The sequence below is a fragment of the Buteo buteo genome, chromosome Z (assembly GCF_964188355.1).
Source record: "Buteo buteo chromosome Z, bButBut1.hap1.1, whole genome shotgun sequence".
Classification (NCBI taxonomy): domain Eukaryota; kingdom Metazoa; phylum Chordata; class Aves; order Accipitriformes; family Accipitridae; genus Buteo; species Buteo buteo.
Genome location: NC_134204.1, coordinates 51,903,528 through 51,926,667, shown reverse-complemented (window position 1 = coordinate 51,926,667; position 23,140 = coordinate 51,903,528). Strand labels below are relative to the sequence as shown.

At 36.3% G+C, this 23,140-nt stretch overlaps 1 protein-coding gene across 1 annotated transcript in view; it reads left to right on the top strand.

Annotated features, from left to right (window-relative positions):
* ADAMTS19 (ADAM metallopeptidase with thrombospondin type 1 motif 19) overlaps positions 1-23,140 on the top strand; it is a 150,592-nt gene that overhangs the window by 107,547 nt on the left and 19,905 nt on the right. The window contains exons 14-21 of the mRNA XM_075020924.1: positions 1,663-1,790; positions 3,026-3,146; positions 5,213-5,293; positions 12,664-12,821; positions 13,675-13,828; positions 16,018-16,153; positions 18,415-18,619; positions 20,534-20,686. Coding sequence (XP_074877025.1) covers positions 1,663-1,790; positions 3,026-3,146; positions 5,213-5,293; positions 12,664-12,821; positions 13,675-13,828; positions 16,018-16,153; positions 18,415-18,619; positions 20,534-20,686 — 1,136 coding nt within the window. The remainder of the gene's footprint in view (positions 1-1,662; positions 1,791-3,025; positions 3,147-5,212; positions 5,294-12,663; positions 12,822-13,674; positions 13,829-16,017; positions 16,154-18,414; positions 18,620-20,533; positions 20,687-23,140) is intronic.

Here is a 23,140-nt window from a genome sequence, read left to right as displayed (position 1 = left end):
GTGTCTCTCAGGAGACACAAATGTGGACACCAGCTGAAGAGTTCCAGTATTACAGAAATACATGGTTCCCAGATCCTTAAGTATTTGCACTCTTAGCCTTTAGTAGACACTAATTGTTCACCATGTCCAAAATAGTTCCTGTATTTGAATGAGGTCTCCTATAGTCTGTTGAAATTGTCCAGTGTTGTTGAGTTACTGTCTCTTTTGAGTTCAGTGTCCTTAAAATAATGGTTAGGTTGTTAATCTTGTATTCCTTTAAAAAATGCTGATACATGCTTCAAGCTCCCTGGGAACTTTGGGATTACTATTTAAGGAGTGTAACAGGAATGCAGAGGGCACAAACTCAGGCAGAGACTCATGCTTCTCAGCTGGAGATGGCTTGTGTCTGACTGGCTTCACATGTTGGCAAAAGAGATCACATCTGTTTGCACTAGTCCCCTAGAGATACCCAGAGGCTGTGTCAATTTTAGTAAATTAAATGTGCCCAGACCACTCTCTGATGTGTAAGTCAGCTGGCACAGAAGTCCTGTGTCCGTACTCTTCAACTCTTTTGCACTCTAAAAAGGATGGTGACATCCAAACTGCTTTTTGGAAATGGTCCTTTGCAGATGGCAATTTCCAGTCTAGACCGAGCTAGTGCTGGTTAGCACATGCAAAAAAATGTGGCATAGACTGTTTTACAGTTCAGCTGTATAGACAGTAGAATTCCAGTGCCCGAATGTTTCCTGGAACTGTTTAATTTACTAATAAAAATGCACTCCAGGAATCTAGAAGTGAGTATGAAGTCAGAGTGGCACAGATTGTGTCCAAGTGAAATCAGTTTCAAGTTCAGAATTGACTTTATCCTTTCAAAAATCTGCAACAGATTTAGGAAGAAATTCTGAGTCGGTAAACTTGCGAATAAAGATATGAAAAAATCATGTCATTTTGTACTCAGTTGACCACTGAGAGAAGACTTAGTTTATTTTATTTGGTATTACTTTGGCAGTGGTGAATAAAACTTCATTATTTATAAATGGTGTCTATTAGGAATACATGGATACATAGGATATGATTATTATTTTATTCTCTTTCAAAATTTGAAATGATTTGCAGAATGTTTTAAAAATGTAGTAGAAAAGTGCCTGACCTTGGTAAAGATGCTAGAAAGAATGTGTTCAGTTTTTTGTCTTTCTTTTTTAATGTGGAATTTGTAAAGCCATATATTTTTCTTCCCATGGTGTCTCAGTTACTTAATTTTTTTCTCTTTGACCTGCATAGTTAGAAAATCTGGAAAGTGTTAAGTTTCTTTTTTAATGAATATTTATGATCTGCCAAAAATATAGTAGAATGAAAGTATAGATTACAACCAAAATATTCCAACAGCTGTAATGTGCATATTCTTAATTGCAACAACGAACGTGACATGAGTACTATGTAGGCCAAGTTTATAGTACCAGTATGCTCTATCAGGAAAAAAGAACTTGAGTTTTTTCAAACAGCTGAGAAAAGGATCAAAATATTTTTGTTTTCACTGTATCTGAGATAACTTGTTATGCTAATGTAAATTCATTCCACTCAGGTAAGCAAATATGTTTTTAAAATAATGTTGATATTAATTCTGTATTTGTTAAGTGACCTTTTACCAGTTTGGTGGTTTTTTTGCATCAATTGCTACTACAGAAAAGCCATGTGCCTTATTCTGTTCACCGGCTGGAAAGGATCAACCTGTGCTTCTAACAGAAAAGGTGATGGATGGGACTCCTTGTGGCCAGCATGGTTTAGATATCTGTGCAGATGGTAGATGCCAGGTATGAATTACTTGTTTCGAACCTGGATACACAGGCACACGTATGCAAGCGCATACGTTTTTTGTGCATATGTGTGATTTCTCTGATAGCATGTTGCAGTATGCATGACCAAGACTGAATGGCTCTTTTTGTGTCATATAAAAATATTTGAAGGTAATTTCACTCAGTGTGACACAATATGTGAAACAGCTGAAGGGTTAGCTTGGGGAATATGTATCTGTTATGATAAGGATGTTTATAACAAACTGCTGCAGGTACTTGTATCTGGTAGATGTGCCATTTTGGATACACAGCTCTTTAAATTTTTATGTTGTAATCAGTATTTTGAAATCTTTATTGTTTTTTGGGGTAGAAGAACTCTAATAAAAATTTTGTGCATAAACTGAAGTAACAATCTTAAAGTGCTTGGAAATGAGTGACTCCTTGATAGACCATTGTTTCTGTTCTTAAAAGAATCCTTTATTTTCTTTCTAACCTAGCTTTTATCTTTGTTATTTCTCAAACAGTCTTGAAGTTTAATTGGTTTTATCAGATGCATTTATACAGTGCATGAGATTACCCTGCGATGACTTCTGTAGACTTTAAAAGGCTTTTATTTCATATCAGGCCAGCATATGGTATTAACTGTATTCCTGTTGTCAAGCTACCACTGATATTTATTGATAGAAATGTGTCTAACCTAGTAATGTGGAGGTGCTTGCATAAACAATTTGTTTGAAACTGGATGCTTTTTAGCAAAACACAAATACAATTTATATTTACATATTCCAAATGTGTTCATGTCCAGTTGAGACTGAGACATTAGGCTGACATTAGGCAGCACTTTACCATTGTGGCTGTGGCAAAGAACCTCCCATATTTTGTGTAGAAGGTAGTAGAGTTGCACAGGTTGAAGTCGCAAAGCAGGAGGGCCTGTGGGCTGAGTGTTGCACAATGGCTCAGAAATGCCAGAGGTCTCAGGGGGAAGTCGGGAATGCCGTTGTGTTCCTCTTGGAGAGCCACTGGTAGGGTTAGCCAGCCATATAGGAAGAGTGAATGCAACAGTCTACATAAAATCATAGAAAAAATGACTATAGAAAAGATCTCTGCACAGGAACTAGTGCAACCCTCATTCTGAGCAGGCCTAGATCACGTTGGTTAAGGCACCTTGCAAAAGGGTGAGATGCCCACTACTAAAGACAGCTTTATGAAAAACATGGCCTGTGTCTCAATAGCTTTATTTTCTTCTCCCACAGAAATTTGGCTGTGATGGCATATTAGGATCTCTGGCTCGTGAAGATCATTGTGGTGTATGCAATGGTAATGGAAAGTCATGCAAAGTTATTAAAGGTGATTTTAACCATACCAGAGGAGCAGGTAGGTCTGTTTATTTCAAATGCTCAGGAAACCAGTAGCTGTTAGATTACTTTGAGCACTGGGAACTTTAAAAAGCTATACTTCTTAAAATAATGCAGTTCCTCACAAGACCTTCAGATCTACTTTTTTTTAAAATAATAAGACATTTAAGATATGAATGCATGAGTATTTTTAAATTTAGTTTTGCAAAATTATTGCAAATTGTTTCAATTATAAGATTCAGGAATTATCTAATTTATCTTCTGTTAAGACACATACTATTTCATAGAAGAGCCTGATTTTTAAAAAAACTGTGAAATAAAATTTATATTTTTTGTAAATAAATGAACTGTAAATTCTTATAGTGTTTAGATTCATTTAGTGTTCTTCAAAATAAATATAAAAATGATGATCTGTTACCTAGAGTAACATCATTAAACCAAGCCAGGCAGTGGGAGCACATAAAGCTGAATGTATGAAGAAGTCTTATATTTTTTCATTATTCAATTTTTTATGCTAATAAGGTATCATAAAAAACAAATAGATTTTCTGATGCAGAATGAACGTGAGATTTTCAAACACTGCTGTGATCTCTTCTTTGAATGAGGATAATTGACTGGCTCCAGCATAATAGTGCGACAGAGTAGAGGATTAAAATCCTGATAATATGCACCATGTATACCTTCTCTCCAAGACAAGTCTTTTCTTTGAAACAGCATTTGGCCAACTGTCTTCAGCATTTGTTTGCCATTACACTTTCAGTTTCTTGAGTAGAAAATGTGCAGAATTTCAAGACAGTAAGTATATATCACATAAAAAACCCCCTGTAATTAGAAGCAGACAGTATATCTACAAAAAATCAAGGTCTTCAATGCATTATAGACTGAAGTATAGTACTTAAAAAAAAAAAAAAAAAAAGTTAGTCATAGCCTTCAGATGTTTATGTCTGGCCCTCTCTTAAGCTGAAGGTAATGCAGAGCAGGGATCCCAAACCATGGATGAGTCTGGAGGAGTACAAGATCAAAAACTACAAAGAAGGTGGCTGCTAATAGAAATTACAATGTGTCAGCTCTCTTTTATAGCTAATGTGAATATCCACACACTTTCAGGTTTATTCAGGGTTCTGTGTCAATCCAAAATATTGTGGTATTGCCCTCTAAACAACTGCGTAAGTTACTTTCCTTTTCAAGAAGGTGGACTGTCAGCAATACTTAGAAAGTGTTATTAGCACTTAAGGAAATTAAAGATAAATAATTCTGCTTTGCAGCAGTTTAATTTTCATGTTTCAGGATTATTGAAAAGGTGTTGTAAATGCTCAGTATTTTGTTACAGAACATTACATAGCTACATAGAATAAAAACTTGGTTTACTGTCTACTTTTTGAAGTTCACCTGGATAATCTAAAACATGTTTTTATTTATTTATAAAATTCTTGTTTGCACAGTGTTTTTCACCTGCATTGCCTTTTCACCCCTTTTCACTTAAAGCAGATTGCTCAACAGCGTGTCTTAGCCCCACAGTCTAAGGAAGCAATTGTAATGTAAAGCAAATAACTAATAACTAGACTTCAAAACTAAAGCTATTCATGACAGGGTTTTAATGTGTTAAAGCAAGAAGAGGGAGATGGAGTGCAAAATAAAAAAAAAAAAAAAAATAAATAAATAAATAAAAAACAAAACCAAAACCAAACAGTGGGAGGATGTATGGTTTTTAGTGCCATATCATTTGTCTCTACACACTGAGTGAAACTGGAATTCTTTTATGGTCGTCTGGTGGTGGTGATGACGCTAAACTACTTGGCCAGAGACAACTTATCTGCTCCAGCCCCAACCTGCCCAGCCTCACTAGTTCTTGTTATGTTTTACTTTGCTATACTCTTTGTTGTATATCATGGTATATATATTACACATAATGCACAGTTTCATAGCTTGTTTCAGCATTTTGCAAGACCCCTCAAACCATTGCTATATAAATTATAACTTGTTACATTTGAAAAGTAGGATAAGGGAGAAGAAATGAAAAAAACGTGCAACATGTACTTTTCTATGCTTTTGTATTTAACTCGGGACTTCTGGTCTCATGTCTAGGTTATGTGGAAGCTTTGGTGATACCTGCAGGAGCAAGGAGAATCAAAGTAGTGGAAGAAAAACCAGCTCACAGTTATTTAGGTAAACGTCATATGTTTTAGTGTTCATGCCCTGTTTTGGTCAGCACTGAACAGTGCTAGCTAAACGTGCTTTTGTGATTAAACGAAACTCTGAGTCGAAAAAAAAATCTATGAAAAATACATCTAAAGAAATTTTGTAGAAGTAACAAAATAAAAGAATGGTTATAGCACCATATAGGTTTTATTCTGAACTTTTGTTTCATTTTGTTTAGAGAATGTTTCAAAGAATCTATTTAGATGATTTAAGAAAAATTCTGCATACTTTAAGATTTTCAGTTTTTCATATGGAAAGTGCTAGAGAATACTTCACATTAAAACTAGTGAAAATCGTTTTATGCTGAAACATGGAATAATTTGTGCTTGGACAACAAAAAAACCACACTGACCAACATATAGCAAATCACCAACAAGGTCAAACAAAAATTCTAAAATGAGACTAAGAAAGCAGAAAAGTATTTCTTTGCATTATTTTTAATTGTCTGAATGTTTTAATGGACAAATTTAATCACAATTAATTTTATTTTTTTTTTTCAGCTTTTCCATTTCTGTGAAACTGTCTTTCATTGAAAAAAAAGTTTACTCTCTTTTAATGCTTTCTAAAGCTGTTGTGTAGGAGAGAATAATTTGTTACTATTATTTTTACAGGGTTTAAGTGAATATCTGAAATATTGCAATTGGCATTGTTCCATGCACTGCTTAAGTTTAAATTGAGAAAGACTTAGTATGAGAAATAGAACACTGACATGAAAAATTCCCTGGTTTGATCACTATTCTTAGTTCTGCTCATAAGTAACATCTACATTTTAAGAAACTTTTTACCTGACTGTTTTCAGTACTTCAATTGAGAAAATATTGAAGATGGTGAATCTTTATTATGACAGCTTAAGTTATCAATGGGTGTCTCTTGGTTTATCATGGGGTCTACTCCTGCCCTGTTAAGATATCACAGTAGATTTAGAGATCTGGATTATTTCATTGTTCCCCAGTGAACCCAGTCAATGACACAGAAATGTTAAGAGCGTCAAATCAATAACTGAAGTTTCATTGATATATTTGTAAATTCTGCAAGTTGGGGTTTTTTTTTCCCCTCTGTGTGTACTGTGTTAACATATGTGGACAACAGAAATGCTATTATTTTTTATTTTTTAAATAATGCAAAAATAAGTATTGGGATTATAAGTAGGGAAATTAATTCCTTTTTCATGAGTAGCAAACTGATTCATCCCTTACCTTACAAAAGAAAAAAGTAATGTAATGCTTTTTATGCCCATGAAATAATGTCAGTCATGCTGCTTATTTTTTAAACGTGCTTATTATCTCTTAATTGCTTGTCATTTTAATTTTACTTTTCTTAATTTCACTAATGTCAGTCTGAATGAGTATCAGCCAGTATTTCACCGCAATATTTTTTGTTAAGCCTTTATGGGGAACCAGGAACAGGTCTGTTACAGTATTTTGAGTTAAAACCCTAGTTGTTGCACCTTTTTTTTCTTTTTTTACTAGCAGAAGGTATTTAAACTTTCTTCACTTACAGGAGGTTTATTCTGTAAGCATAAAAATCTGAATTTAAAAGGAGTAACATTTTGAATAGGAACATTTTCATACGAGTAATATAATGAAAGTTTTGGGGAGAAGTCATAAATCTTTCATCTTAGAAGCAATATTCTTCAAAATACTGTGATTAAAAATGTGAAAAGTAATACAGATTAAATTCTCTCATGTTTCTGATTTGTTTTCTATCTTATAGTTCTGTATGCTAATTTTATATTGCATAGTACTTCGCGCTCTGCATTTCTGTACTTGAGTCAATACAGGCCAACACTTTCTATTTTGCTAATTGTCATATACACACTTTACAATTAAGGTTTTTAAATAATATAGCTCATTATACAATTAATAATTGTATAGAGATATAGCTGTAAACACAATTTAATCCCCTGTACTCTAAGAGCTGTGGCTTACAAAGTAGAAGCTAATTTAAACTGAGGGAAAATTTCATCCCTGTTGTACAGCACAGGTCAAATACAGAGAAAGTCAAAATGAAATGCCCTTCTCTGGATTTACCTGGTGGTCAGAAAGCAGAGTCACTATGATCTGGAAGTTGCGATGATGTTGCCAAAGTGATCAGTAAAACTACAGCCTGCATCAGTAGCATCACTGGGTGATTGTGGTGTTGAAGCAAATCTTCAGAGGAGTTCTACCTGAACACCTCGGATATCTTCTTTATCTGAGGTATATCAACATGCACCACAGTAACAGGAGCTCTGGCATCCTAGGAGAAAGGTGAGGTATAGCTTGCAACTGCATTTACTGAATCAATTGATCTGTCGAGGTCTCTCCTGTCTCTTCTCCCCTGGAGGGAGGCGGGAGCAGGGATATAGCCAAACATTAGGTATTCCACTGTAATGAGCTTACATGAGAAAATGCATAAGAGATTGTGATTTTTCTTTCATCAGTATTCAGGAATAGGAATTCTTTATAGCAGTATAGAGGAGGGGGTAGTGTTCATTTAATTTGAGAATATTTCAGAACACATATACTTCCTAATTTTGGAATTAGTATTCATTATTTTAAGAAATAATTTTGAGATTTATTTTTAAAGAAAAAACTAGCAGTGATAACCCTGTCTGTTTATAAACATGTTGACTTGAGGCTTGGTTCATTTTCTGTTACTTTAAGAATATTATTGTAAGAACAGCTATAAAAAGTTGTTTCAAGCCTTATCTAGATTTCTGTGGTCTAATATAATGCCTTTTCTGTCACTAAATTTTCATTTATATTTCGCAGTTGTTAAAAGTTTTTTCAAAAAAAGTTCTTAATGTAGGATACAAAAAGGAAGATTGCAGTATTTTTCTATAAGAAATACACTAGGCTTTGAGATTAGAGAGTTCATTCATGTGACACTTGTATAATGGCATGACAGGTCCAGGCCCCATAATGAATTAATAAGGTTGGTTAATGGTATATAGCTATACAAATGACTTACAATCTAAAACTTGAAATTTTTCTGTGCTAATTAGAAATGAGAGTAGTCATTTGTTTTCAGCTGAACTGAAGTGGATTAACTGTATCATTATTCTCAAATATGTGTTCAAGCTGCTTCAGGGTTATAGAGCCTTTGGACCTGCAATTTAACACCACATGACATTGTAATTGCCAATTCTCTTATAGGTATCAAGTCCATAGGTGTGTTGTGTTGTCTGATTTCCTTTATGAAATGTTTCCTAGTGAAAAAAAAGCATGTTGGACCACATTTTGGGGGAGAAGGGTGTGGGAAAGCAGCTGGGGTCTGACAAATAGTACAAAATTTTGAATCCCTCATTTCTAACCATGCTAGTAGTTTTAAAATATCTTGGACTAAATCCTTAAGACTGTGTAATTTCTAATTTCAAGGGAAGCCAGCTGAGGACCTGGTCCCATAGCAGAGACGAGAGTCCACTGAGACTAAACATGCTTTCATTTCCTATGTAGAGGGCCATAGAAGATGGTTAAAAACTAAACCCTTTTGAAACTGTTTTATGTCAAGATGAAACAAATGCCCTCTATATAAAAAAATGTATTGACTTCACAGAGCTGTCTTTGAAAAACAGCGGTGAACAGGTTGAGAGCTTATGGGTAAAAATTAGGGGCCAAGCCAACAAAGGAAACTTCATGGTTGGTGTTTACTACAGGCTGCCCAACCAAGGGGAGCCTGTTGATGAAGCGTTCTTACTTCAGCTACAGGACGCATCACACTTTGCAGGCTCTGATCCTTCTTGAGGACTTCAATAACCTGACATCTGCTGTCTCTAGGAGACTCTTGGAGTGCATTGAGGATAATTTCTTAATCCAGGTGATAGATAGCCTGACCAAAGAGCATTACTGGAGCTTGTTGGTTGCTTACCAACACAGATGAACTATTTAGAGAGGTCAGGACTGGCGGCTGCCAAGGCTGCAGTGATCATGCCCTGGTGGAACGCCCGGTCTTGAGGGATATGGGCCAGGTGAAGACTAAAGACATCACTCTGAATGTTAGGAGAGCAAGCTTGCAGTTGTTTAAGGAATCAGTGGATAGGACACCCTGAGAAACTGCCCTCAGGGATAAAGGAGCAGAACAGAGCTTGCAGCTCTTTAAGGATATTTTTCCTAGATTGCAAGAGCTCTCAATTCCCACATGCAAGGAATGAGGTGAGGAAGGCAGAAGACCAGCACGGCTGAGTAAGGACCTCCTGGTCAAACTAAAGTATAAGAAGGAAATGCATAGGCAGGGGAAACACGGACATATATCCTGTGAAGAATATAGGGATGCTGCTCAGATGAGTAGGGGTGGGATCAGGAAAGCTAGGGCACAGTTGGAGCTGAATTGGGCAAGGAATCTGAAGAATAATGAGGGCTTCTACAGGTATGTTAGTCAGAAAAGGAAAATTAAAGAAAACATACACACACACATGCATACTCACACACACACACACACAAACATACACCCTGATAAATAAGACAGGAGAGCTAATGACAACAAACATGGAGAAGGCTGAGGTACTCAACAGTTTTTTCTGCAGTTTCAATGCTAAACACTTCCCACATCTCTTAAGGCCCTGAATGTCAAGGCAGGGACTGGTGGAATGAAGTCCCTCCCATCATAGATCAGGTTCAAGACCACTTGAGGAACCTGAACATATTCAAGTATATGGGACTTGAAGGGATGCATCCCAGGGTCCTGAGGGAACTGGCTGATGTAGTTGCTAAGCCACTCTCAAGCATATTTGAAAAGTCATGGCGTTCAGGTGAAGTCCCCACGGACTGGAGAAAATGGAATATTGCACCATTTTTAGAAGGGTAATAAGGAGGACCCTGGGAACTACCAACCAGTCAGCCTTACCTCAGCTGAAATTTTCAAAAAGTTACTGAAATCTCAAGTCTTAATGTTCTTAAGATGGCTTGAAGGGAACGGATGATAACCAGAATGGAAGTGAAACAGTGACTTCCTTGACAAAAGGTATTAGTGAAGGTACTTTAATTTAGAATTGAATTTCAGATATTTTTTGTATTTTCTTGAGAAAAATAAAGTCCATCAAAATGACATTGTCTTGGTACTTTTCTGAAGAGTATGACTAAATTTTGCACAGAGCAAAAGGCAAAATGCGCAATTCACAAAGATGTCAACTTCCCTCTTGTTTTGATACAAAACCTCTCTGTAAAGTGTGGCGATTTCAACTTAAGCAAAAATTTCAAAGTTAATACAGTGGTGTACTGTTTTACAGTTTCCCATAGAAAACAACCAAAGGATTATTAGGTACAGATTTACCAAGTGGAGGATGAGGGCCAGGGCACTGTTGCTCCCCACTGAGCACTGGGAGATGCAATAGCTGAACTGTGAAATGTTGCATCTCTATGGCTGTGTAGCCTCTCACACCTCATTAGAATTGGAAGAGTGTATATCCCTAGTACAGTAATTAAAAGATACATTGCACTATCACGATCACTTAATTGTCATTGTGATGATGGCCATTTTATGCTCTGCAGAGGTACACTTGTAATTAGCTCCCTTGTTTTAGCACTGAAATTTTGGTATTGGTTAAACTTGCACTACGTTTTCCCAGTCTGAGTTTTTTCTTTGTCTTTTTAGTTGTAGATGTATTGCTCGATTTGTTTTATAGTCTGAGAGACGATACACTTGTGTGCTGAATTTTCTTCATATATTGCATTACTTCGTACAGGAAATCCTCCTCTATCAAAAGCTAAGCAGAGTGGGAGTACATCTGTGGTGTAGAATAAAACTCAGTGAACTTGCTTACAATATGGGGTGTGACAGAGTCAAGAACAGAAGCTGGACTGCCTGAATCAGAGCCTACATTTTAGGCTTGAGGATTCCCTTTCTTTCTTCATTTAACCCCAGTGGCTCAAGTAAGGAATCTGAAAGCAGAACATGCAAGATCTGGCATATTTCTATATTCTGAGGCTGGGATTCCAGTCCCCTGCACATGTCTGCATGCTGTGGCACTCACAGTCATTTTAAGACAAGACAAAATGATGGAAGGTCTGCTGCTCTCCAGGGAGAGGATGCTGCTCCATCTGAGCAGCATGACCCGGCTGGACCTCGGCACTTTCGAGTACATTAATTTTGTTTCTCCACTGGGAAGAGGATTGGCCCCTACAGTTTAAACACTAACTAGAACTTAATTACCATTAATAATAGAATGTTTAAATCTAAAATACCAATTTTTAATTCTTGTAAAATCACTGGTTATTTTTAGTACAGGGCTGTTCTACAGCATTAATGGATTTTATAGTCTTAACATTTATTACACAGTGCTGCAGTGGTGCACATCAGTGGTGTCTTACGCAATTGTATTTCTGCCAGTCCATAGACCTGTTGCCATTGTTTCCCATAGAAACAAAACATAACAGTATAAATATGAATAGGAGAGAAGATGATTACAGGAGTGACTCACATTAACTTACCACTTTAAAAAGAAATTTTGGACAAGGCTTAAACTGTTGAGGTCCTCTTACAACAGTCTGATGCCAAACATGCAATTTCAATGAAGAGAAATGTGTAAAACTTCTTGTCCAGAAGGTGACTTCAAGTATATTCTACTTCATATGATTATTCAGACCTGATCTGAACAAAATAAAATGAAGTAAAATAAAACAAAATTACAAGTCCTTCACAGAAGAATCTGTTCAGTTTACTACAGAAAACTAATATAAAATCTTGTGTTCTCAAGGTATGAAATATATCTTACCTGACTTGATGCTTTTGAATATATGTTAGGCCAACAAGAGGAATGATTCAGCCAGAAAGAAAAAGCTTTCCCTATTTGTTAGAAGCATCAAATTATGTGGTGAAAGTGTATAAAATAAGTGTTTAGGTAGGGTGACAGTAGTGTTGTCACATTCTAAGTTGGAGGAAAAAGGCAAATGTAGTTATTAGAGGGGAAAGAATTCTGAACTAGAATATTTTTTTAAAAGTTTTAACCTAATTCCACAAATCTTGAAGAGTGTCTTGTGAAAATTTTGTTTCCCATGCCTTTATGGATTATAGAAATGACCACCCTGGGAATAGAGAATGGTTGCCTTTGCTTTAAATTAATTCAGTGATCAAATTATGAATTATGCTGGAGCCTGTCAGTCTCTTCAGGCATTAAGACACTCATGTTAACTTCAAGTAATGTTAAACACACATGGTTTTGCCAAGCATTCCTTCCAGAAAGTGTTTCTGAAGCATGTTCCAATTGAAGTTCACGTGTAGTAGGATCCATAAATATCTTTGCAAACAGAGTTAGGTGTTTTCACCTACTTGTTAAATTATCCATTTAGGATGTGAAAGGAGGCCCAAATCACTACAAAACAGACACCTTTTATATTGGTCTTTTTTCATGTATTTTGCAGCTCTTCGAGATGCTGGAAAACAGTCAATCAATAGTGACTGGAAGATAGAGCATTCAGGAACATTCAACATTGCCGGGACCACTGTCCATTATGTTCGGAGAGGTCTCTGGGAGAAAATATCAGCCAAAGGTCCCACAACATCACCTTTACATTTACTGGTATGATAATATGGATTGGTAGTTATTACCTGGTTCCTATCACATAGCATGGTAACTAATATTTTTTTTCAGGCTCCTGAAGACAATGAGATCTATGTAAGATATACCTGCTTTTTTTTATATATATATATATATATATATATATATATATACACCTGCTTATGTATATAGATCTGTCAGCCCACTTCTGAAAAAAATGCATTTAAATCCAAGAATAATCTTTACATTCTTGAGACAGGATGGAAGGTCTCAGCATTCATACAAACATCATAAAAAGCTGATGTGCCGCTCAAGGAGAGAGATTTGAATGAATATCAGATGGTTTTGTCCAGGCTGACTATAGCACAGCATAGTTTCAGGATTGCAATCACCAAGTTCTCCATGAAGAAGTAGATTTTTTATACATTTCATTGTAGGGGAGGAGAAGTTGATAGCCACCAGAAAGAAAGAGGGAGAGATGATGAGGAAGTACTTCACAATTCAAAATCCTTCAAATGCAAGAAATTGTCTGGTATATCTAAAATAATTTTAAATGTGACGGATCTAGGAAAGACCGTGCATTTAAGGGCACTGAAATCATAGGATGTAACCCTCCTCCAGATTTCTGGTGAATTTTGTTTGCTTATTTTACATGGAGAGCTTTTTGATCTTTATGTTAAGTAAAATAATTTTCCCCATTGTCTTGATTAGGATACTCATTAATTTCTACCACAAAGTCCATCAGGAGGGTTGAAAGGTTATAGAGCATTAAGTCATTTTGTTGTGCTTTTCAAGATTATATCCTTGCAGTTCAGAGTTTGTCTTCTACCGCGTCTGTGTACATAGGTATGTTTTCCTTTTCTGTATCTTGCAGGTGCTGCTTTTCCATGACCAGAGTTATGGTCTGCACTATGAGTACACAATCCCACTGGATCCTCTTCCTGAGAATCAGAGCTCTAAAGTACCGGAGCCTCTTTTCATGTGGACTCATTCTGGCTGGGAGGACTGTGATGCTGTATGTGGAGGAGGTAAAATAAAAGAAAAATGTACAAACACACACACATGTATATTAAAAATGTGTATGTACATACAATATGCATGTATATACACAATACATATATATGTGTGTATACAATATGCATATATATGTATATACACTGTGTGTATATATATATCTCAATTGAAACACACGGTGTATTAATATTTAAGACTCTGATGGTCAGTGTTGTATATTTAATAGTATTATATCCTCATGGCGGCTTGTATGATTCCGTGCAATAGTGGACATACATCAGTCTCATGCTTTCTGATTATATTAAAAGAATAGTGATAACTCTAGGAAAAGATCCAAACTAAATAAAGTTAGTAGAAAAAGATGGTAGTGAAGAAACAAAATCTAGATTAGCAAAGCAAATTCAGGACACAGTTTCCAAGAAGAAATACAAGTGCAAGAGCTAGAACAAGAATAGAAAGTTCATATGCATTCCACTCTGTATTTGGAACTATTGAAGATAAATGATCTGTAAAAGACATTTCAAACTACAGAAAAGCTGAACCCCAGTCTCAGATCAAATATGTACAGTTAGTAACATGAGTTGAGGATGATCCAGAAACATATGGAACAAATATTACAACAGCAGATATTAGTATACTGATGTGATATTTTTCCTATGTTTATGTTTATAAACCATGAAAAATGTGAATTTGGAAGAACAAAATATGATTATGAAAACAAATATTGGAACATGAACAGTATTGCTGTAATAAAATCCTTTAAAACTGCTGTTTAGAAGGTGGTTATTCAAATAGATAACTGCACTGCAAAAACACTTCAGAGTTTTTTAATGAATGCAACCTATAGAGATCTGTTCATACCTTGTGCTATTAGTCAGACTTGCACTGTTAATACTATATTGATTTTTGTTACCTGTCTTTCCTGCTTACAACCTTGACAGTCAGGGCTGCTCTGATCAGCAATTCTGAAAACTGCTGTGCACCTTGTGACTGAATAAGAAGGCCTGGAAACGCTTTGTTTTCTCATAACAGCAGCATAAGGAACACAGTATTCTAGCTCCTTTGACTCTGTGAACAATCCTGGTGTCATGATAGATTACTGTCGTTTCCATAAACATGCTTTTTGTGGTTTGGTAAGAAAGCTTCTTCCCTGAAGGTATTTTGTACATGGTGTTAGTAGCATCCTCTGATTCTTAGTATTGCATTCCTATTCACTTGGAATATTCATGCTTTTTACAGTTTCCTGAAGTATTTTTAGAATAATTTTAATGCTACCACAATCTGTCTTTATTGCCCCAAATATTTCTAAAGGTACCTATCATCTGGACAAGTCTTAAGCTGCAGTATGTCAGTAATTTATTCTACATTAATGCTTAAATAAATATTTAAGTGTTTTACTGTAATGTTTATTTATCATATTTTTCTGTTGTAACTGGCCTTCATTTTATGTTATTGTCTAAAACAGGTGAGTTAATACAAAGTTCCATAAAAGGTATTTTACTACAAATATTCTGAAATATAAGTGAAAGATTTTTCTTACTTTAGACAAAACCATTTTAACTGTTATTTTAGTTCTTGGCTTAAATATGAAGCAATAATGAAATTAAAATGCTGCAGCTTGTACCCTGTGTAAATATTTGTGTTTCAATTTTTAACATCAATATTTTGATGAATCTGATTAAAGATTATAACAATTATTGGTAGTTTTGCTTACGTGCTTAAAGTGTATGTCAGGATGAAACTGTTGATGAAGCCATGTGGTTTTGTGCATGTTTATATATGTAACTGGTCTGCAACCTCCTGTTTGCAGAAAAGCTTTGTGTGGGTGAGCATATGAATACACAGATTCACATATGTAAATGCAGAAAGACTTGTCAAACATTTCAAATGCTGTATGTAATAGATTAGTTTCATGTGCTCTCACTACAGAAGTGCCGTGTAAAATGTCAGCTCTGGTCACACACATAATGCGCATTTATAACTTAACTGCTCCATCCGCAGGCACATTTCTGACCATTTGTGAACATTGTATGCTTAAGTCTGTCCCCCTCCTACACACACCCTGTTTGTCGGTAAAATCCCAGATAAACAGAGTGTTAAAATGTAAGCATAAGGAACAAATGGTTATGAACCTATTTTCTACTAATTGAAGTCTTTAATTCAAGGTTTGCTAGTTTTCTAAAACTGCTTTATTTTTTACTAGGTGAAAGAAAGACAACAGTCTCTTGCACAAAGATTATGAACAAGAATATCAGTCTTGTGGACAATAAGAAGTGCAAATATTTAACAAAACCTGAACCACAGATCCGCAAGTGCAATGAGCAGCCATGCCAGACCAGGTAATAGTGACTTGGATAACTAAAACTGCAATATGTAGATGTAAAAATCTTAGGAGCTAAGAGAGATGACTGCCTCTGGCAACAGCTGTGCAGTAAACACATACATCCAAAAGATTATAATGCAAAAATGTGGGGAAAACAGAAACACTGGCTGTTGTTTCTCCTGAGTTTTAATGAAAGAAAGCCCTTAAGCACCATGTCTAAATCAATTCTTACTCAGTAAATTGGCTCATTACTTTCCTCAGGAAATGTTCTCACAGACTGATGCATACTATGAAATTGAAATTTAAATGCTGTTTATATAAAGATGGATTTAATCCCATGCTTTTAATTAATGATATATTTTAGTGTTTTGTTCAGTCAAGGCTTCGCTCCTTTAAAAGCTCTCAGTAAACTCTGGGTACACTATGCAACCTGAAGTATAGGGAGGCTTCCCCTCCCTCTCCCCCCATCCCTTTGTATGTGGATGAATAGGCAGAACTAGAGTCTGATGTTGGAAGAAGCAGGAGGAGATTTTTTTCTCTGAATTTCACCCCAGGAGGCAGCTGCAGCATGCGGCCTGTGCCCTGCAAAGCCCACCCTATTTGGTGTCCCTGCAGCTGAACTGGCAGCCTGCTCCTTGCCCTGGCTGGCCAGGCTGGCACAATGACTCATTTCAAAGATTGACGACCTGTTTCCATATGGCAGCTAAGAATTATGACTAATGAAGTCCCCAAGTATTGTGTGGACTTAGTTAACGTATCTGTCACCTTTCAAGGGAGGCAAGAGCAGCTAGCAATAGTTGGCTAGCATCCCCAGGAGTAAGAACTGGAATAGGTCTACTGCAGTCATCTGGAGGAGAGGTAGATGGTGTTTTTAAAGAAAACAATGCAGAGTAAATATGCAAATGCAAATATTGTTGAAGAAAGTATGTAAAATGAACCGGAAGACATGGGTTTCTTGGAAAGGATGAAATACTGAAATTGATAAAATGCAAGATATGATACATTTTAAGTAAGACCATACCACTGAGTTTTGGACTTCCCTGGACTAGGGCATTACACTTTGGAGGAATTATTTGTATTTCATTACATAAATACTTGAGCAGATCTTTATTTTATTGTATTAACATCACTGTGCACTTAATGGATAGAAATGTAATAGTCTGATCTTTTTCTGAAGCATTCTCAACTAGAAATTTTCAATGCTCTGTACTTTATCCAGCTTATTAAATGAAACATTTTAAATGTTGCTTATTGCTACTCAGAGATGCTGTGCTTAGAAATGTATCATGATCCTTAACATATATCCAGTTTTTCATACTGTGTTAGTGATTTTTACAAAACAAATATTGTTAGCTTTCAACAGAGAAGTAACTAAAGCATACGCTTGCATAAATTGTTGTTTGTTATTGGCACTTCAAGAAGTATCTTAAACTATTGCATTATCATGACAGGCTGTGATTTATAAATTGAGTCTCTGGACTGATAATAAAAAATCCCTAGTTAAATATTTTATTTTCTTACAACAAATGCATGACAGAAGGTTGGAACAGATTGGTTAAATCTCAGTTTCCTAAAAACTCTCCTTTGCAATCTAAGTCTCCTGGGATACATTTGTGTACTGCATCAGTGGCAGAGCTGTTTGATTTTTAAGGGCACATGGCCATAGTCTGGAGCTACAGAACATTTGGGGAAAAACTATGTTCTAGAGCGATTGCTTTCCAGGTATGTGGGCGCTGCCAAGTTGCATCAGCCTTCCTTGCTGCTGCGATTTAAACTACACAAGCTGAGTTATGCCCAAACCTGAAGAATGTGAAGAAGTTCTAAACTTTCTCTGGAGCAATGAGCCTTTAACGCAGGGGTGATTCTGTCGTGCAACTGAGTATTTTCAAAGAGTGCTGGACTTTACATGCATGGCATGCACTTATCATATAGATAATCATATAGATAGAGAATAACAGGCTGATCAGTGATCTGTCATCTTTAAAATGTATGTGTATTTTGGAGCTTTTCTAATTGGAATTATAATGAGAGGAGACTACTCTGAAAACATAAGGACAATGCGCTGGAGAATGAAAAGATATGAGCATTAATACCTCATTTAATGTAAAATATGTTAGATTAATAAGTAGTCCATTAACAAAGTGGAAGTTAAAAGGAGGCAGAAACTATGCAAGTATGTCTTGGGTGTGTGTACTGGTAAGCAAGAGAGTAAGATGATGTGATGGTACTTTTCCCTTCCTGATTTCTTGTTACTGCATTGCCTGTATTTCTTTGCAGATGGATGATGACAGAATGGACTCCATGTTCAAGAACATGTGGGAAGGGGACACAGAACAGACAAGTAGCCTGCACACAGCAGCTCAGAAATGGGACCCTGATCAGAGCTAGGGAGAGGGATTGCCTTGGGCCAAAGCCCGCTTCTGCACAGCGCTGTGAAGGCCAGGACTGCATGACTGTGTGGGAGGCGGGAGTCTGGTCTGAGGTGCTGCATTTATTTATACAAATAGTTCACAGTGATTATTTATGCCCTACTATTTTCTGGGAATAAGATTTTTTTCAGCAGCAAGTGGCACAGCTCAGCCTAATGATTTTCACGGTCCTCATGCAATGATTTGGCAAAGGGTTCAGGGACTAGGAAAACCAGCCATGTAGAACTACTACATTTTACCTAGTTAATGTCCTGGAACAGTTTCTTTTGGCCAGTTTTCAAGCACATATAACCAAGTATGTCCTGACTGTAGTAGCTTGGGGTAAATGGAATTAAGGCCATCACTTATCAGCTACCAGACCTTGAGTTCAGAGTAGGAACATCTCTGACATACTTTTGTACCAAGGGATGTTAATCAGCAGATGGTTGCCACTATTCTGCTTCAGAGAGGCTATGAGGGTAGCTGCTTGCAAAGAAGGACATTTCCTTCCCTTCCTCGCTCTTCTCACCTCTTCTTCCAAGAACAGCACAAACAGTGGGCAAAAGGACTTGTAAATAACACAGTTTCGCATATGTTGCATCCTGAAGCGTTGCTGTAGAATGTAATTATTCAAAAAGCTTTATTAATTTAAGATCTTCTAATGTGCATGTCCATTTGGCTTTCTTCTTCTAAGTTATACTACTTCTAAAAGTAATTGACTGTGGAGGAAGAAAGGGTTTGTTATCACTGCTATCTGGACAAGCTGAAGGCGTTATCTGGAGCTTCTGCCTCTATTGGCAGAGCAAAGGCAATTCTGATTGCCTCCCATACCAGAAGCTGTGCTATGGGTCCCTCCAGGTTCAAAATACAAATAGCAGCTTCTGAATGTGGGTGCAGTCCCTTCTTTGGGCTCCTCTGTTCAGCAGCACCCCTTGATCCCCAAGCAAGAAAGAGCTAAAACACAGGGAATGTTTTCAAAGATGAAAAGCAGATCCTAAGGTAGAAATAAGAGAAGTAAATATCAGCAGTTAATGGTTTGGTACACAGACGTTTATAATGTAAGGGCTAGTTGTGAGAAGAATTATATTCACTTACAGAGGTGCAAGAAAGAAACGCAGATTGTTTAGTTGGTTTGTTTTACTCAAGAGATGAGAAATAAGTGAGCATGTTTTTGTTGGAAGCAATAAATATATTCTGAAGAGTGAGGTGTTTCCCATGGCCATTCCTACTATCACCATTATATTGGAAGCTAGCCATTACTGCTTCCTGCAGTTATAATCAGTTTGGCAAAGGAGAGTTTTGATCTGCAAGCAGTGGAATGATCAAAAGCAGTGATAATGTTTTGAGAAGGAAATGGCATAACTTTTGGCAGTCTAAGTGGGAATGGTAAAAAAAAACCATAGATTAAGACCTTCTGTGCAAGTTGAAGAGAGTTTTCACATGCTGTATATGCAGTGACTTTGAATATTCAAATTCAGTCTGGATTCTTGCATAGTTTTAGAATATTTACTTTTCCATTTTAACTTTTTTCCTTCCCAAAAAAGGTCTATTAGACACTAGCAGAATTTTTCTGAAGTTGCTTCATATCTTGTTTTTATGAACATTTAGATTTTCTTTCATTATATTTCCTTTCATTCGTAGAACAAAGATTGCCTAATATTTTTAGTATAACATTTTGCATTCACTTCATCATAAGTTTTTCAGATGTTTTCATATCCAAAAACCTAGTTTTTCCTTAAGCAAATAATTTTTGAGCTAATTATATATTTTTAGCTGAAAATGCAACAATTATCATTCTGCCCTATACAGAATTTTTGTTCTTTTGTTAGTTTTTAACAAATCCAGTGTCTATGCAATTGAGAATTGGAAGTTGGGAAGGCACTGAAGTCTTCAAATATTTATGTTAGCCTAGCAGAGGTCATTAGAAGGGGATAAAATAGGCTAACTATGACTTTTGTAGAAACCTGAAAAACATCTTTTTCCCGCAGTGCTCTGTAAAGTGTGGTAAGGGAGTACGGCATCGGACTGTGAGGTGCACCAATCCCCGCAAGAAATGTGTTTTGTCCACAAGACCTAAAGAAGCAGAGGACTGTGAGGACTATTCCAAATGCTACGTCTGGAGAATGGGAGACTGGTCTAAGGTGAGGCATCCTTGATACTAGTGCTTCACAGCATAATACATTTTGCAAGCTGAATTATTTGTAAAAATTGCTTTTATCAGAAGTGTAGGAGTCTCCCAGCTGAAGGAACAATAAGGCTATGGAAAAAACCCAACCCAAAATATGTAGTCACTGAGACCACAGTATAAATAAAAATCAGAAATATGAAGAAAGTGTGAGATGAATCTTCAATATCATGCAAATCTGGTATAAATTTACTGTTGTCAGTAGGTAGGCAAACAACTCCAGAAACTGCAGCTCACTCCAGCCTCACAGTTTGCACACTTGATTTGTGTTTGCAATGTTACACCCTCTGGCCTTATAAGGAAGCACCTTTAGCCTATTAAATTTCTACACAGACCATTTAATATCTAGGAAGCATCTGTTACTGTCTATTCTGAGCACCTGACGTAGCTGTCAATACATTATTTCCTTGGCATATGGGTTTTGTTTTCAGTGAGGTACATAAGCATAGGCCAAACTATAACAGAAAATATTGGTTAGATCTGTGACTGAATGTGTTGTTGGACTGGGACCTTGAACATCTGATACAGTTTTGAATATACAGAACATGCTGCAATACTGAAATTGAACCTTCTCAGGGTTTTCTCTTGCCATATCACAGACCACACTTTAGCAGAGAGATTGTAATCTTTTTTTTTCCCGTGCTTCTTTTCATAACTTTGCACACAACACTTCTACTTTCAATGCCTAGCATTACTGCAGCAGTTTTTAACTTGCTTGTATGGAGAAGTATTTAATGTATTTTTAGTTGTCTTTCATGTGATGTAACAGCTGGAAACAAGGACTATAGCCAACAGTGTATGACTAGCCAGCCTTCCAAGAATTAGCTGCAAGTACTTTGTGGGCAACTAGTGTTTCATAGAATTCTGCTTGGGAGCTCCCATTTTATGATGATGCGGTACAAGTTGTTACTATCACATTACTATATATTCCATATTCTTTACTTTTTTTCACATTTAAAGGCTAAAGGATAGTGTCAAATGATTTTTTTTTTTTTATAGTGGTGATCATTTAAAATATTTGGAAATGTTTTGGAACAGCCTTACAAAAACTAGAAGATAATGCCCCTACCTTAGTTACTTCAAAAGCTCAGAGTAGTATAACCATTAATTTTTTTTAAACCCTTCAGTAGCAGGGTTACTTTCACAAGAAGATGTGTTTGGCAATGAATTTTAGTATTTGCACTTCCATGCCACAGAACTGCAGTAAAAACCTGCATCATTTAACACTACCACCAACAGCAAGTAGACTATAGAGGGATGACCATCTGCTTTCTTAGTTGAAGCATTCTTTTAAATTGGGGTTGCTGAGGCTATGTGGGGATGCTCAGACAGTTACACTGTGTTCCCAGTGCCCTCTGGAGAAAAGAAGACCTTTAGTCTCTAATTCAGTACTTTTCACAAACATCCATGTCCTAGATGAATGTACAAGAACTTACTTCTTCCTGTTTAAAATTTACTGACATCTTGTATGTTCTGCTTTCCTCCTACAGTCAAAGCTGTAACACTGTCACCTAAACTGTACCTTAAACTTCAAAACTAGGAGATGAGGAAATATTTCATATGGAATCGACAAAACCTTTTGAACACTTAACATACAGCCTGACTCTGACTTGTGCAGCTGAGATTTTCCAAGATTTATACCAAAAAATAGATACTTTAATTTCTCTACAGAGACATGAGTTCAATTTAAAATATACTTGGATTTCCTTTTTTTATTCCCTGTTACTATTCTGTTCCATTGCTAGAGTACATAGCAACATGAAGTCATGGCATACATGTTAATATGTCTGCAATGGGGGAAACAAATGGAAAGCTCAGATAAATGTTAATCTTTGCTCACTGTTTGTTTCTAACTCAGAAGTTCAGTGCAGCCTTCTATGTTCACTGTTCTTACTCTTTAGGATTGTTCTTGACACTGACAGAAGGCTGTTCCTTTGAGCAGAGCCAAGTTCCCCCAAGCTAATGCCAAGACTTGGCTTGAAAAAATTAAATGACGCTTCTCACACATTGAAACAAGAGGCTTAATGTGATCCTTATTGGCTTTGCTGCTCCCCTTGAACTCCTAAGGCATAATTTTAAATGAAGCTTAAATTGCACTATTACTGAAAAGATAACATTATTAATAATCGTAATAGTACTGTAATGGAGTTAATTTGTTTTAGAGGTGCAGCCACATAGAGATCAAATAATTCTTTTGCTCAATGTTTTAACAATAATACCAAGATCAAAGAAAATTTGACCAAAATTGCAAGCTCCAATAGGTCAATAAACACATCAATCCTTCTAAAACTCTGACTTAATTTAAAAGTATGCTGTATAACCTGGCCTGTATGTAGCATTAAACTCCATAATAGCTCTTAAGTCATCAAGGTGGGCAAATTTGCCAAATATTGGTGTTCTTAACATCAGT